Source organism: Schistocerca nitens, chromosome 5, assembly GCF_023898315.1.
Source record: "Schistocerca nitens isolate TAMUIC-IGC-003100 chromosome 5, iqSchNite1.1, whole genome shotgun sequence".
NCBI lineage: Eukaryota > Metazoa > Arthropoda > Insecta > Orthoptera > Acrididae > Schistocerca > Schistocerca nitens.
Window position 1 is genome coordinate 245,188,867 of NC_064618.1, and position 16,154 is coordinate 245,205,020.

Genomic DNA, 16,154 nt, shown 5'->3' on the forward strand with positions numbered 1-16,154 from the left:
TGTGTGTGTGTGTGTGTGTGTGTGTGTGTACAGTAGCATGTCAAGGGTTTGTTCCAAAAGTTAGCAAAGTTTACATTCTCTTTTGTGTGTGCCTGTCGCAGAGTCAGTGGTTCAGCTATTCAGTGAGTGGTCTTCTTTACTCCTAAATTATTTTCATTCCACCACAACTTTCCTTAGGGCACTAGTAGTAGTTAGTTAACATTAGGTGGTCATTGTATACCACACTGCATAAATGCAGGGCTGTGGAATGTATGGTCTCATTTACAATAACCTGTTGCAAGGCTGTCCTTGACTAGGAAGGTAATCTAGTTGAAGGTTTTTACTTTGTTTTGGAGATTGTATATTTCATGAGATTTAGAAATGCCTACCTGTACCCACTTTTAGAGACGAAATACAATGTTAAAGTTCCCACAGATTACTGTATCACACTTTGAATTTGTTATTTTATTTAGGAACAGCTCATATTAATTTATGAATGTTTTAAAACAATCGATCGGAGGATGATAGAGTGTTGTGACTATAAGAATTTTTTGATAAGCTTTATGACAGCTAGCTCAAATGTTTCAACACTTAATTAACTGTGATTAATTAAAATAACAAATTCTATTTTAAGTTTGCTAAATACAGTATTACTGCTCCAATACATTTGTGTTTAGCTCTAGAATAATGATCACATTATTTGAAATTTGGTGATGACACACATTAAATTACATCTGAATTAAGCCACTGTTCTGACATGCAAATGACTGACATATCTCTAAGTTCATTATGTTGTAAACTTTAAATTCATCAGTTTTATTAAGTAAAGTGTGAGATTTTTCTTTGTATTTGCCACTTCTTTTGGTTTAAATTCTGAACTTTGTGTGTTTGTTCTCTGTATGCATTTTGAGGTGGTTTTTGACCAAATCCAGTAGTATGGACATATTTTAATAATTCCCCTGTGATGGAGCACCTACTACAATTACAGACTTGCTCGTGGTTTTGTTTTCGTGGAGAATTTCCTCAAGAGCATTATTTATGTTAGTGGCAAGTTCCCTCTTGTTGTGCTGATTCAGGTGTGTATCATGTCAGGTGAAACAGCTCCTTTCTTAACTACTGGTGTCTAATAACTTTGCATCTGATTTAAAATATTCTAATTTGTGTTAAATATATTAATATTTTAAAAATTTAAATATTTTGGTTGGTGTAATAAATATTTAAAAATACTTTAATTTGTGTAATATCTCTATTATCATCAGTGGGGCAGGTCATACCTGAGTGACAAAGTTGTTGCAGTAAGTTTGGAGAAATTTGTCATCTGCTGCTGAACAAAGGCCTCCTCCTCCATGTTCCAAACATCACCAACAAAATAAAGTTTATACTGGCACGTCCCATTAACATGTATTGCGTATTTGTTTTTACTGAGCAAGAATCTGAAGACTTTTTGAAGGGCTGCTGAGAATAGTAGGTGATGTGGGATCTCCTTGGCTGACCTTTCTTTTATCCTGAATTTCTCAGGGTCTTAATGATATTTATTGAAAGTTGTAACATTTACATGTATTAGTTTTGTTATAAGTCCAGTCACAGATCACAGTTTATTGATCAGGTAATTAATTTCATTCAACCATCTTCAGAGCTAAAATAATAAAACATACAAAGCTAGCTTCATGTACAATGTCTCCATATTACATAATATACTGAATCAGAAATGATTGTTAGCAAATACGACAGCATTTCTGTACGTAAGTAAATCCAGCATACTACATAATTTGTGTCCTTGCATTTGTAGATGGTACAGTCACAGTAATCAGCCATACAAACATCATCACAAAATCAATTTTTTTTTATTTATTTATTTTTTATTTTTTTTAGTGCCATAAACATTTTTATGTCAGATATGATGACAATAAAAAGAGACAAAGCATACTGCCTTTTTGCTCATTACATTTTATTACATAATAAATAAGCATAATCATATGAGTTTTGTGGTTTATTTGTGCTAAATTCTGTGGGAAAGATTTTTAAAATCAATTAAAAAGGGGGCGTCTTTGAAGTTAAGTGAGGTGACATGCAGCAAGTGACATTTATCGTGCCATGCCATGCAGTGATGAGTAACATGCCTGCACTCTGGCACTCAGCTTTTGATACCATTCCTCACAAATGACTATTAATCAAATTGCGTGCATATGGAGTATCGTCTCAGCTGTGTGACTGGATTCGTGATTTCCTCTCAGAGAGGTCACAAAAGTGATATCTGGCATTCCACAAGGTAGTGTCATAGGCCCTCTGCTGTTCCTGATTTACATAAATGATCTAGGTGATAATCTGAGCAGCCCCCTTAGATTGTTTGCAGATGACACTGTAATTTACCGTCTTGTAAAATCATGAGACGATCAGTTCCAATTACAAAACGATCTAGAGAGAATTTCTGTATGATGCGAAAAGTGGCAATTGGCACTAAACAAAGAAAAGTGCGAGGTCATCCACATGGGTACTAAAAGAAATCTGATAAATTTTGGGTATACGATAAATTGCACAAATCGGAGGACTGTCAATTTGACTAAATACCTAGGAATTGCAATTACAAGCAACTTAAATTGGAAAGACCACATATATAATATTGTGGGGAAGGCGAAACAAAGACTGCGCTTTGTTGGCAGAACATTTGGAAGATGCGACAAACCTACTAAAGAGACAGCCTACATTACACTTGTCCATTCTCTGCTGGAATATTGCTGCGCAGTGTGGGACCCTTAACCAGGTAGGATTGACGGAGGACAACGAAAAAGTGCAAAGAAGGGCAGCTCGTTTCATGTTATTGCACAATAGGGGTGAGAGTGTCACTGATATGATGCGCGAGTTAGGGTGGCAGTCACTGAAACAAAGGCAGTTTTCTTTGCGACGGGATCAATTTACGAAATTCAATCACCAACTTTTTCATCCGAATGCGAAAATATTTTGTTGACACCCAGATGCGTAGGGAGAAATGATCATAATACTAAAATAAGAGAAATCAGAGCTCAAACCGAAAGATTTAGGTGTTCCTTTTTCCCATGCGCCATTCGAGAGTGGAATGGTAGAGAAGTAGTACAAAAATGGTTCGATAAATCCTCTGCCAGGCTGTTAAGTGTGAGTTGCAGAGTAACCACGTAGATGTAGGTGTAGATGTAAAGAGTGGAGGAAGGGCTGACAGTTGATAGCTTACTCTGTCTTGTCTGTCCCCGTTCCTGTGGAGTTAAACAATCACTTCCTTGTTCTAGTATTAGAAATTTATTTTCCTCTACAGATTTTCTGTAAAGAAATTTTTACATTCATTAAGTATTTTGTTTCCTTCATACCTCTATCAGTCTGGAATTACTTTTTGAATTTCATCTTTATTATTAACTACTGTGTTTCTTATTAATGTCCTCACTACAGGCAGGTCCCATTCATACTGGGGTTTGAGTGACCTGCCCTCCCTTTTTAACCTTCACCAACCTATAAATATTTTTTCCTGTATGGAGGAGCTGTTAGTTCTTTGGTCTAAGTAGTGGTTCACTTTTACTTTTATACGTAAAGTCCAGTTTGTTTCTTTCCACTGTTGTATCTATTCATACCATTCCCTCATCACCATCTGACTTAATTCGACTCCATTTACTTTTGTTTGTTCTTTTTATAATCTCTTTTCAAGACCCTAACCATTCCTTCAACTGATTATCCAAGTCCTTGTTATCTCTGGAAGTTACAGTGTCGTTGGCAAACCTTAAAATTTCTGTTTTTTCTTCCTGAACTTTAATTACCTTTCCAAATTTTTCCTTTACTGCTTTCTTAGTCTACAGGGCTGGATAACATGGGAGACAGGCTACAGCTCTGTCTCACTTTTTTCTTGTTTACGTCCTTTGTTTCAAGTCCTTTGACTCTTATAATTGCAGTCTGCTTTCTGTGAAAGTTGCAGATCATCTTTCACTTCCTGTGAGTTTTCGTTAGTAATTTCATAATTCTGAAGAATGCTTCAAAAGTAAACTGAAAAACGTTGCTGTATTGTAGAATGTGCATTGAATGACAAACAAAAGATGCTGTAAGTCTCTTCCAGTGGTAATACAGAACATCAGGAATACTGTACCGCACCTAATTCACCCAACTCAAATCTGCTGGACTTCTTTCTCTGAGGTCATTGGAAAAAAGAATGTTCATACTACATTTTTGTGGACTCAGTTGCATTGTTGTTGAGAGGATATGTAATAGCACATGGAACTATCCTCAAAACATTAACCATGTTTTAGGACTGGTTGATAGATGTCAGGAATATTTGTCACTGAAAGTGCAGATGTAACATTTTCTGTAACATTATTTGTTGCCTTTTAGCTTTACCTTTAATAATAGTGCAAACTCCTCCAAACTTGTTTTGTTTGTTTTGTAATTTTATTTATTGATCTTGACTGACTGCCATAGTGTCCAGTAGAGAAAATGTAAGTAAGCCCTGCTATGGTGGCATATCAGTTAGTGTATCTCTCCGTATTGTTAATGCTCTGAAGCAGCATTGTATGAAATGTTCAGAAATAGATTTTTTATTCTCAGTTTGCACATTAAAGTATACCATAGTTAAGTGTTTTTGGTATAATTTTGAAATGTCTTATTTCTTTGCGTCCAGCACTCTAAATTCTGCCATTGCCATCAGCACTTTGCGTATTTATTATTTTTTATTATAATAAGTATGGCAAGTTTAGCATTATTGAAAGAATTCTTGTAGGACCACCATCTTGTGAAACTGTTATCATAGAGCTTGAAGACAAAAATATTCAAAAAAACTTATTTTGTATCAGCAGACTGTAACTATTTTCTTCATTTATTTTCAGGAGATCAGAGCTTCATAGTCTCTGGGACAGAAGCAGATGTAGTTCATGAAGAAAATCTTATCCGTTTGAGCAGAATGTCACATGAAGAAATCCTGTCAGAACAGCAGAAGCTGATGTCTTCATTAGACCCAAAAGTTCTTCAGTTTATCCTCTCAAGAAGGAATCCTTCCAAAAATGCTTCTGTGGACACAAAAGGGGATGAAAATATGACAGGAATCCATGAAGAATGTGATGAATCCCAAATGGAAACAGAAGAGACTGAAACTATAAATACACTGTTGACAGAGTCGCAGCCTTCATCTCAGTTAAATTCTGAAATGGAGACAGAGGAAGCCTTCACAGCTCATACCACGACAACAAATACTGATATATTACCTGCAGTTCCATTAGTCTCAGAGTCCAGTAATAAATGGCTGCACATGGATGTAGTAGAAGTAGAAAAGCTTAAGTGGATATCAGAAATACCTGAACCACCACCCTTGCCTTCAGACAAAGCATATGCCGCTAGGTTTGATTTTCAAGGTGATTTTTTCCCTTTCATTACGTTGTCCTGATGGAAGTCCTAAAAGCTATTTTGACACTCTCCTTAAATGCTTTGACGTTTTTCAACTATCTGGTAATGGTTGTCCTTTTTTCTGAACAGTACCAGATCACAAAATCAAACAATGGAAACTCCACATTAAATTGCTGGCAGACACAATTAAAAGTCACTTCCATGTTATCTTTTGGCAAAAGCCTTCATGAGAAAAAGAAACAGAAACACACATTTATTCACACAAGCAAGCACATCTCATGCCCACATGACTGCCATCTCCAGCAGTTTAGTGCAGAATGTGAAAGTTTCTTGTAATTGTGCTGGTCTGCAACTTAATGTGTCCCCTTTACAGTAAGTAGCAATCTGTCTGTTCTTTACATTGTAACAATATTATGAAACGAAAAGTTGCTACTCACCATACAGCAGAGGTACTGAATTGCAGGTAGGCACAACAAAAAGACTGTCGCACTATAAACTTTTTGCCAAAAAGGCGACACATGATCTCAGTCTGTTTGTGTGTGTGTGTGTGTGTGTGTGTGTGTGTGTGTGTGTGACAGAGAGAGGGGGGGGTTTAAGGGGAAGTTATTTCTGTTCTTGCTTCTTAATTTGGTCACTGATAAGCAATGATAGTTCTTGGAAAGTGCACCATTGTAATCCTCTTCATCTGTCTCAGTATATGCATAAAACTTCTTATGTGTTGTAGCTTTCTTTTCAATCATTTAAAAGTTTCAGCATCTAGTACAGTTTAGTTCCATTGATCACCACGCAAAGTTAATGGCTTTGAAACAGTTTGTAACAGAATTATTGTAAGTAAAAAGGCTACTCATTATTGTCACACAAACACAGTTGCATTGTAATAGCATAGTGGATTCATTCCCCAAAAAATTTATTTGGCTGAGTTCTGTATAACTTGCTGCTGTTGTAGACTGTCAAAGAGACTGAGTGAGCTAATTATTTTATGAAGATCACCTCAAATTGTAGTGCTGCCATCATAAAATATCAAAAAGGTGATTGACCTAATTATTCTACAGAGATCTTCTATCTTTGATATAATCACTTCTCATTCTAAGGAACAATTTTGTAAGCTGATCCCATTATATGACAGGAGAACTATGTTACAGTTTGGTATGATTAGTGGAGCAGAAAACGTTTTTTTTTTGGGGGGGGGGGGGGGGATGATACATGCTAATTTCTTGTGTAAGCTTCTCCAGAAACTACATAAAGCCACCTATATCCAAGAAAATGTGGATTCCTACACTGTCATCACATTACATATGTTCACTGTTGGGTAATATAATATTAGTAAATCACTAAGATTAGTTGGTAAAGTATGAAATCTGTTTATGTAAAGAGAATACAGGATAATTTACCAGATCTGGACAACCCAGTTTTTGTTCTCCATGATTTTCCCAAATCACTCCAGGCAAATGCTGACATGCTTCCTACTAATTAACAAAATTTAAAAAAAGGTACCTCTTCATCACCCATCATTACTATCTCTGACAATTGCATTGTGCCTAATTGTTGGTGGTGGTGGTTAGTGTTTAACATTACAACGAGGTCATTAGAGACGGAGCGCAAGCTTGGGTTAGGGAAGGATTGGGAAGGAAATCGGCCGTGCCCTTTGAATAGAACCATCCCGGCATTTGCCTGAAACGATTTAGGGAAATCACGGAAAACCTAAATCAGGATGGCCAGAGACGGGATTGAACCGTCGTCCTCCCGAATGCGAGTCCATTGTGCGCCTAATTGTGTAATAGTGACATTACATATAGTGTTTCATATATTTCATGACTAATTAAGTGCCAAGCTACAGCTAATATATCCTATCAGTCCAAAAATAGACCCCCATCCACATGAGTATGTGCAACATTCATATAATGATGTGAAACTGCCAAAAATGGCCTTTTTTGATATGTTGTTAAACTTGCACCTCACGATGTCTTGAATGTTGGTTATTCCAACAAAGTGCTGACTCTCCATGTGAATTTATGCACTTTCTCATTTTGTTGTACATTCATATTGATAAAATCAAGTCTCATCACCTGTGATAACTTTTTGCCAGAAGAGAATTGTTTATGGCAGACAGCCATGCATCATTGTTTTTGTTTGGGAGTATATATATATATATATATATATATATATATATATATATATATATATATATATATATATATATATATATATAGGCCCCCTGCAAAACCTTTCACCTGACTCCATCAACCTCCTGACCCCACCGACACCCCGCACCCCAACCTCTACCTTCTTCCTAAAATCCACAAACCCAATCATCCCGGCCGCCCCATTGTAGCTGGTTACCAAGCCCCCACAGAACGTATCTCTTCCTACGTAGATCAACACCTTCAACCCATTACATGCAGTCTCCCATCCTTCATCAAAGACACCAACCACTTCCTTGAACGCCTGGAATCCTTACCCAATCTGTTACCCCCGGAAACCATCCTTGTAACCATTGATGCCACTTCCTTATACACAAATATTCCGCACGTCCAGGGCCTCGCTGCGATGGAGCATTTCCTTTCACGCCGATCACCTGCCACCCTACCTAAAACCTCTTTCCTCATTACCTTAGCCAGCTTCATCCTGACCCACAACTTCTTCACTTTTGAAGGCCAGACATACCAACAATTAAAGGGAACAGCCATGGGTAACAGGATGGCCCCCTCGTATGCCAACCTATTCATGGGTCGCTTAGAGGAAGCCTTCTTGGTTACCCAGGTCTGCCAACCCAAAGTTTGGTACAGATTTATTGATGACATCTTCATGATCTGGACTCACAGTGAAGAAGAACTCCAGAATTTCCTCTCCAACCTCAACTCCTTTGGTTCCATCAGATTCACCTGGTCCTACTCCAAATCCCATGCCACTTTCCTTGATGTTGACCTCCACCTGTCCAATGGCCAACTTCACACGTCCGTCCACATCAAACCCACCAACAAGCAACAGTACCTCCATTATGACAGCTGCCACCCATTCCACATCAAACAGTCCCTTCCCTACAGCCTAGGTCTTCATGGCAAATGAATCTGCTCCAGTCCGGAATCCCTGAAACATTACACCAACAACCTGACAACAGCTTTCGCATCCCGCAACTACCCTCCCGGCCTGGTACAGAAGCAAATAACCAGAGCCACTTCCTCATCCCCTCAAACCCAGAATCCCCCACAGAAGAACCACAAAAGTGCCCCACTTGTGACAGGATACTTTCCGGGACTGGACCAGACTCTGAATGTGGCTCTCCAGCAGGGATACGACTTCCTCAAATCCTGCCCTGAAATGAGATCCATCCTTCATGAAATCCTCCCCACTCCGCCAAGAGTGTCTTTCCGCCGTCCACCAACCTTCGTAACCTGTTAGTTCATCCCTATGAAATCCCCAAACCACCTTCCCTACCCTCTGGCTCCTGTCCTTGTAACCGCCCCTGGTGCAAAACCTGTCCCATGCACCCTCCCACCACCACCTACTCCAGTCCTGTAACCCGGAAGGTGTACACGATCAAAGGCAGAGCCACGTGTGAAAGCACCCACGTGATTTACCAACTGACCTGCCTACACTGTGATGCATTCTATGTGGGAATGACCAGCAACAAACTGTCCATTCGCATGAATGGACACAGGCAGACAGTGTTTGTTGGTAATGAGGATCACCCTGTGGCTAAACATGCCTTGGTGCACAGCCAGCACATCTTGGCACAGTGTTACACCGTCCGGGTTATCTGGATACTTCCCACCAACACCAACCTATCCGAACTCCGGAGATGGGAACTTGCCCTTCAGTATATCCTCTCTTCTCGTTATCCGCCAGGCCTCAATCTCCGCTAATTTCAAGTTGCCGCCACTCATACCTCACCTGTCTCTCAACAACTTCTTTGCCTCTACTCTTCCACCTCGACTGACATCTCTGCCCAAACTCTTTGTCTTTAAATATGTCTGCTTGTGTCTGTATGTGTGGATGGATATGTGTGTGTGTGCGAGTGTATACCTGTCCTTTTTTCCCCGTAAGGTAAGTCTTTCCGCTCCCGGGATTGGAATGACTCCTTACCCTCTCCCTTAAAACCCACATCCTTTCGTCTTTCCCTCTCCTTCCCTCTTTCCTGATGAGGCAACAGTTTGTTGCGAAAGCTTGAATATTGTGTGTATATTTGTGTTTGTTTGTGTGTCTATCGACCTGCCAGCGCTTTTGTTTGGTAAGTCTCATCATCTTTCTTTTTAGATATATTTTTTCCACGTGGAATGTTTCCCTCTGTTATAAAACAAAGATGATGTGACTTACCAAATGAAAGTGCTGGCAGGTCGACAGACACACAAACATACACACAAAATTCAAGCTTTCGCAACAAACTGTTGCCTCATCAGGAAAGAGGGAAGGAGAGGGAAAGACGAAAGGATGTGGGTTTTAAGGGAGAGGGTAAGGAGTCATTCCAATCCCGGGAGCGGAAAGACTTACCTTACGGGGAAAAAAGGACGGGTATACACTCGCACACACACACACATATCGATCCACACATATACAGACACAAGCAGACATATTTAAAGACAAAGAGTTTGGGCAGAGATGTCAGTCGAGGCAGAAGTGCAGAGGCAAAGATGTTGTTGAATGACAGGTGAGGTATGAGTGGCGGCAACTTGAAATTAGCGGAGATTGAGGCCTGGTGGATAACAGGAAGAGAGGATATATTGAAGAGCAAGTTCCCATCTCCGGAGTTCGGATAGGTTGGTGTTAGTGGGAAGTATCCAGATAACCTGGATGGTGTAACTCTGTGCCAAGATGTGCTGGCCGTGCACCAAGGCATGTTTAGCCACAGGGTGATCCTCATTACCAACAAACACTGTCTGCCTGTGTCCATTCATGGGAATGGACAGTTTGTTGCTGGTCATTCCCACATAGAATGCGTCACAGTGTAGGCAGGTCAGTTGGTAGATCACGTGGGTGCATTCACACATGGCTTTGCCTTTGATCGTGTACACCTTCCGGGTTACAGGACTGGAGTAGGTGGAGGTGGGAGGGTGCATGGGACAGGTTTTACACCAGGGGCGGTTACAATGGTAGGAGCCAGAGGGTAGGGAAGGTGGTTTGGGGATTTCATAGGGATGAACTAAGAGGTTACGAAGGTTAGGTGGACGGCGGAAAGACACTCTTGGTGGAGTGGGGAGAATTTCATGAAGGATGGATCTCATTTCAGGGCAGGATTTGAGGAAGTCGTATCCCTGCTGGAGAGCCACATTCAGAGTCTGATCCAGTCCCGGAAAGTATCCTGTCACAAGTGGGGCACTTTTGTGGTTCTTCTGTGGGAGGTTCTGGGTTCGAGAGGATGAGGAAGTGGCTCTGGTTATTTGCTTCTGTACCAGGTCGGGAGGGTAGTTGCGGGATGCGAAAGCTGTTGTCAGGTTGTTGGTGTAATGCTTCGGGGATTCCGGACTGGAGCATATTCGTTTGCCACGAAGACCTAGGCTGTAGGGAAGGGACCGTTTGATGTGGAATGGGTGGCAGCTATCGTAATGGAGGTACTGTTGCTTGTTGGTGAGTTTGATGTGGACGGACGTGTGAAGCTGGCCATTGGACAGGTGGAGGTCAACATCAAGGAAAGTGGCATGGGATTTGGAGTAGGACCAGGTGAATCTGATGGAACCAAAGGAGTTGAGGTTGGAGAGGAAATTCTGGAGTTGTTCTTCACTGTGAGTCCAGATCATGAAGATGTCATCAATAAATCTGTACCAAACTTTGGGTTGGCAGGCCTGGGTAACCAAGAAGGCTTCCTCTAAGTGACCCATGAATAGGTTGGCGTACGAAGGGGCCATCCTGGTACCCATGGCTGTTCCCTTTAATTGTTGGTATGTCTGGTCTTCAAAAGTGAAGAAGTTGTGGGTCAGGATGAAGCTGGCTAAGGTAATGAGGAAAGACATTTTAGGTAGGGTGGCAGGTGATCGGCGTGAAAGGAAGTGCTCCATCGCAGCGAGGCCCTGGACGTGCGGGATATTTGTGTATAAGGAAGTGGCATCAATGGTTACAAGGATGGTTTCCGGGGGTAACGGATTGGGTAAGGATTCCAGGCGTTCAAGGAAGTGGTTGGTGTCTTTGATGAAGGATGGGAGACTGCATGTAATGGGTTGAAGGTGTTGATCTACGTAGGCAGAGATACGTTCTGTGGGGGCTTGGTAACCAGCTACAATGGGGCGGCCGGGATGATTGTGTTTGTGAATTTTAGGAAGAAGGTAGAAGGTAGGGGTGCGGGGTGTCGGTGGTGTCAGGAAGTTGATGGAGTCAGGTGAAAGGTTTTGTAGGGGACCTAAGGTTCTGAGGATTCCTTGAAGCTCCGCCTGGACATCAGGAATGGGATTACCTTGGCAAACTTTGTATGTGGTGTTGTCTGTAAGCTGACGCAGTCCCTCAGCCACATACTCCCGACGATCAAGTACCACGGTCGTGGAACCCTTGTCCGCCGGAAGAATGACGATGGATCGGTCAGCCTTCAGATCACGGATAGCCTGGGCTTCAGCAGTGGTGATGTTGGGAGTAGGATGTCAGTCGAGGCGGAAGTGCAGAGGCAAAGATGTTGTTGAATGACATGTGAGCTATGAGTGGCGGCAACTTGAAATTAGCGGAGATCTGCCCAACTTCTTTGCATTTACATATGTCTGCCTGTGTCTGTATATGTGTGGATGGATCTGTGTGTGTGTGTGTGTGTGTATGTGTGTGTGTGCGCGCGAGTGTATACTTGTCCTTTTTCCCCCTAAGGTAAGTCTTTCCGCCCCCGGGATTGGAACGACTCCTTACCCTCTCCCTTAAAACCCACATCCTTTCATCTTTCCCTCTCCTTCCCTCTTTCCTGATGGAGCAACCTTGGGTTGCGGAAGCATGAAATATGTGTGTGTGTTTGTTTGTTTATTGTCTCTATCAACATACCAATGCTGTCGTTTGGTAAGTTACAGCACTTGCATACACTTTTCTCATCTTCAAAGCATTCTGGACAATGTCTTGAACACTTGATTTAGAGATATTACTCCATTGCAATTTGTGACACAACGTCTTTGATACACAGCAATCACACGTCTACTGCTTAACGTTGTACATGTGAGATAGTGACAGTAGTTAGATCAAGCTGTGTTGATGTAGCTTTTACAACAGGAATAAAATCACTCTCAGAACTTGGTGGACCAGTAGTGATGATTGCAAATCACGTATTATTGTTCTTAAGCATGTTTACTCATCGTCTATTCCTCCATTCATTAGGCACTCCTTGTTATCCATCTTTTGCATATTTTCTAATTTTTTACACACACAAACTTTCCAAACTGTTTATAACTTAATATTTTTTCCTTTCTGCACAGGCATGTTACTGCCGTATGCTGATGAGTCATTAGATGTAAATAAAGGTCTTCATCATCATGGAGAGGAACCAGGCAGACCTGGCTACACCTTACAAGAACTGTTCCAGTTGACAAGAAGTTCAGTTTTACAGCAGCGAGTACTCTCAATAACAACTATTGCAAATATTCTTGAGAAGGTAAGGAAATTATAAGCCTTAACATGTATTCTACATCAGCATCTACATTTACATGATTACTCTATAATTACCATATGGAAAATATAGAGTGCAACTCAACACATACAGGAGGTGTTGCTGCCCCCCCCCCCCTCTGCCCCCACCCCCCACCCACCCACACACAAAAGCACATAAGTCACATACACAAGGCCACTCTTGTCTCTGGTCACTAAGACCAGACTCTGTAATTACTCTATAATTCACACTTAAGTATTTGGTAAAGGTTTCGTAGAATCCTTTTCAACAATTTCTCTATGATTCCATTTGGGAGTTTCATGTGAGAAATATCTTTCCATGCAATCATGATTTCTCTTTTTTTATCATGAAGGTCATTTCTCCCTAATTAGGTGGAAGTTAACAAAATATTTTTGCATCCAGAGTAGGAAGTTGGTGATTTAATTTTGTAGAAATATCTTACCACAGTGAAAAAGGCCTTTACTTTAATGATTGCTGCCCGAACTCACTTTATCATATCTGTGACATTCTCCCCCTTATTTCACGTGGTAATAGAAAATGAGCCACACTCTCTGAAATTTTTGTATGTCCTTCATCAGTCTTATCTGGGAGAGATCCCACACTCTGTGCAGTACTTCAGAAGAGGATGGGCAAGTGTGGTGTAGTCACCTGTTTAGTAGATTTTTTGCTTCTTCTAAGCATTTTACCAGTAAAATGCAGTCTTTGTTTCATGTTACCAACAACATTTTCTCTGTGATTACTCCAACTGGAATTGTTTGTAATTGTAAACCATATGTGTTTGGTCATAAAAATGTTAATGTCAGCATACAAATATAAGAAAAATTGAGATGTATTGTTCTGTGCTGTTCAGTTTATGTCAGCAAAAAACATTGATGGCTGCTTTTTGAGCAAAAGAGACTTGTAATTCTGAGAAATGAAAATACTTGAGATATCTATGATTAAACATGAGCTTCTACTTGCCACTACAACTCAGCTACATCTAGATGATAAAAGCATAAATAAGGTTGATCATGAATTTTGGAATGACTAGTTTTATTATTGAGAGAAAACATAATAACAACTCAAAGAAGATATGTAAGATGTAAATCTACATCTACATACATACTCTGCAAGCCATTGTATGATGCATGATGGGGGTACCTTGTACCATTATTAGTCATTTGCTTTTCTGTTCCACTTGCAAGTAGAGTGAAGGAAGAATGGCTGTCTATATACCTCCTTTATGCACTAGGTTATGCATTAATCACAAAAGCTTTACAAGTGTGCATGAAATGTCTGAAGTTGTTAGCCAGATCAAGCCTGCTTAGCACCCCATTCTGTTTCCTGCTCATTCTGTCACCATTCCTTCAGTGGGACTAAATGTATCAGGAAATTTGACAGTTGTTAAGAGAGGACATGTGACTTTGTCTCCTTGAAAAAGCCTGCAGTTATCGGCAGACCGTGCCACATCCTACTACCTTAGCTTAGGGAACTCTGTTTTACATTGACCATCATCAGTACCAGTAGCCACACCACACATACTGCTGAGAACATGAGATAGAGGAGGTACAGTCAGTCAGTCCAGACACATCTCCTAATAAATCAGCATATGGACTCTCAGTTATACTGCAGTATACTCATTCATGAATCAGGAAAATGTGGTAAGTGTCATTAGTGAACAAATTAACTCTGATAACAGATGTGAAGAGGAAATGATGCAATCACGTGACACCAGAAAGTCTGTGATGGAATAACGACAATATTATGAAAAGGATAGATTTCTTCTCACCTTAAGAGGAGATGCTAAGCCACAGACAGCAAAATGACTGCTGTACATTTTAGCTTTCAGCCGAAAGGCCTCCTTCTGAAGTAAAAAACACACGTGATTCACTCAAGCACTAAACACACACACACACACACACACACACACACACGACCACTGTCTCTGGCAGCCAGAGACAGTGATCATGTGTATGTGATTTGTGCTTTGCATGTGTGTTCTCTATTTCAGAAGAAGGCCTTTTGGCCAAACGCTAAAACATACAGCAGTCTTTTCATTGTGCCTGTCTGAGATTCAGCATCTCCTCTATATGGTGAGTAGCAATTTATTCTTTTCATAATAATGTTGAATTCAGATGGCACTAGAGCACAGCTTGCAGACCTCCTCAAGAAGATTACAATATTAACAGACAATGAAATACAACTGTTTAAAAATAATTGCAGCAAAAGGATATGAACTATAGAGTAAAATACTGTTATTGACAGCTGAACAACATAACTTAATGGAGTGGATTGAATAATTACAAAAGGAGACCATATGACTTAGACAAGGGACTTCAGAACCACACTGCCAGCCATTGAAACTGTAACAACATGAAGACAGCATACATAAAACATCAAATTTGCATGAAGTGTTCTATAGGCTTGGATATACAGTTGATCAGCATTTCAATGCATCCACACAAGGCAGGTAGACATAACATGATCTGCAGTGTGTTTCTGGAGAAATAGTAAATATTTTATGAGGTGGTAGTTCAGGCTAATCCAGAAAAAAAAAAAAAAATCACTCCCAATAATGTGTGTTCAATTTTTCTTGGTTGCAGAGATACAGAGAAAAGTTTTCATTTCATTTGTTGATTCTCACTTGCTGTGGGTTTATTTATTGACTCGCTGCTACCTGTAGCTGCAGTCACATATCAGTAGTTTTGTTATGATGAGTGCTATGAGTAAGTAAGATGTTGTATGTGCAATATTGTCAACTGTCCTCAGTTGTCTGTCTGTTTGGATAAGTGTAGCTTTTCATGTGTGACCCCAGCTCCCCCCACTCCTTTCCCCTTTCCAACAACTACCCCAACCCACAATGACATATGACATGGCACGAACACAGTGTTGCTGCCAAGTGGTGCATGCAGACGAGTGTGGGCAGGAGCTCATGTCTACGTATTGTACTACTGAAGTAACTATACATTACACAGCATGTACATTATGCAGCAAATTTAATAATTTTTAACATGATTTATGTTCGCCGATGTAAAAAAAAGGTGTTCCATCCCCTACTTCAGACTTCCAAATGTTGACTTTTATTTTTCTTTCTTTCTTTTTTTAAGTAGCCTGTCTTCTTCCTCAGGGCTCAGGCTATCTCCATATCAAAATTCATTGAAATTGGCTGGTTGGTGTAGCTGTGAAAGTGTAATGCACATACTTCCATGCACACACATTACATTGCAGCATGAAAATGTGGATTATACACTTTGAGGATTGTAGAAGCATTGTGTTGATTATGTAG

At 40.4% G+C, this 16,154-nt stretch overlaps 1 protein-coding gene across 3 annotated transcripts in view; it reads left to right on the forward strand.

The window, feature by feature from the left end:
- The window catches only part of LOC126259660 (RNA polymerase II-associated protein 1), a 200,129-nt gene that overhangs the window by 73,346 nt on the left and 110,629 nt on the right, over positions 1 to 16,154 (forward strand). For 2 of the 3 annotated variants that reach the window (XM_049956595.1, XM_049956596.1), the window contains exons 5-6: positions 4,815 to 5,336; positions 12,699 to 12,874. In XM_049956595.1, coding sequence (XP_049812552.1) covers positions 4,815 to 5,336; positions 12,699 to 12,874 — 698 coding nt within the window. Of the gene's footprint in view, positions 1 to 945; positions 1,056 to 4,814; positions 5,337 to 12,698; positions 12,875 to 16,154 lie in introns of those variants that run through there. The other variant, XM_049956597.1, reaches the window with a different exon arrangement.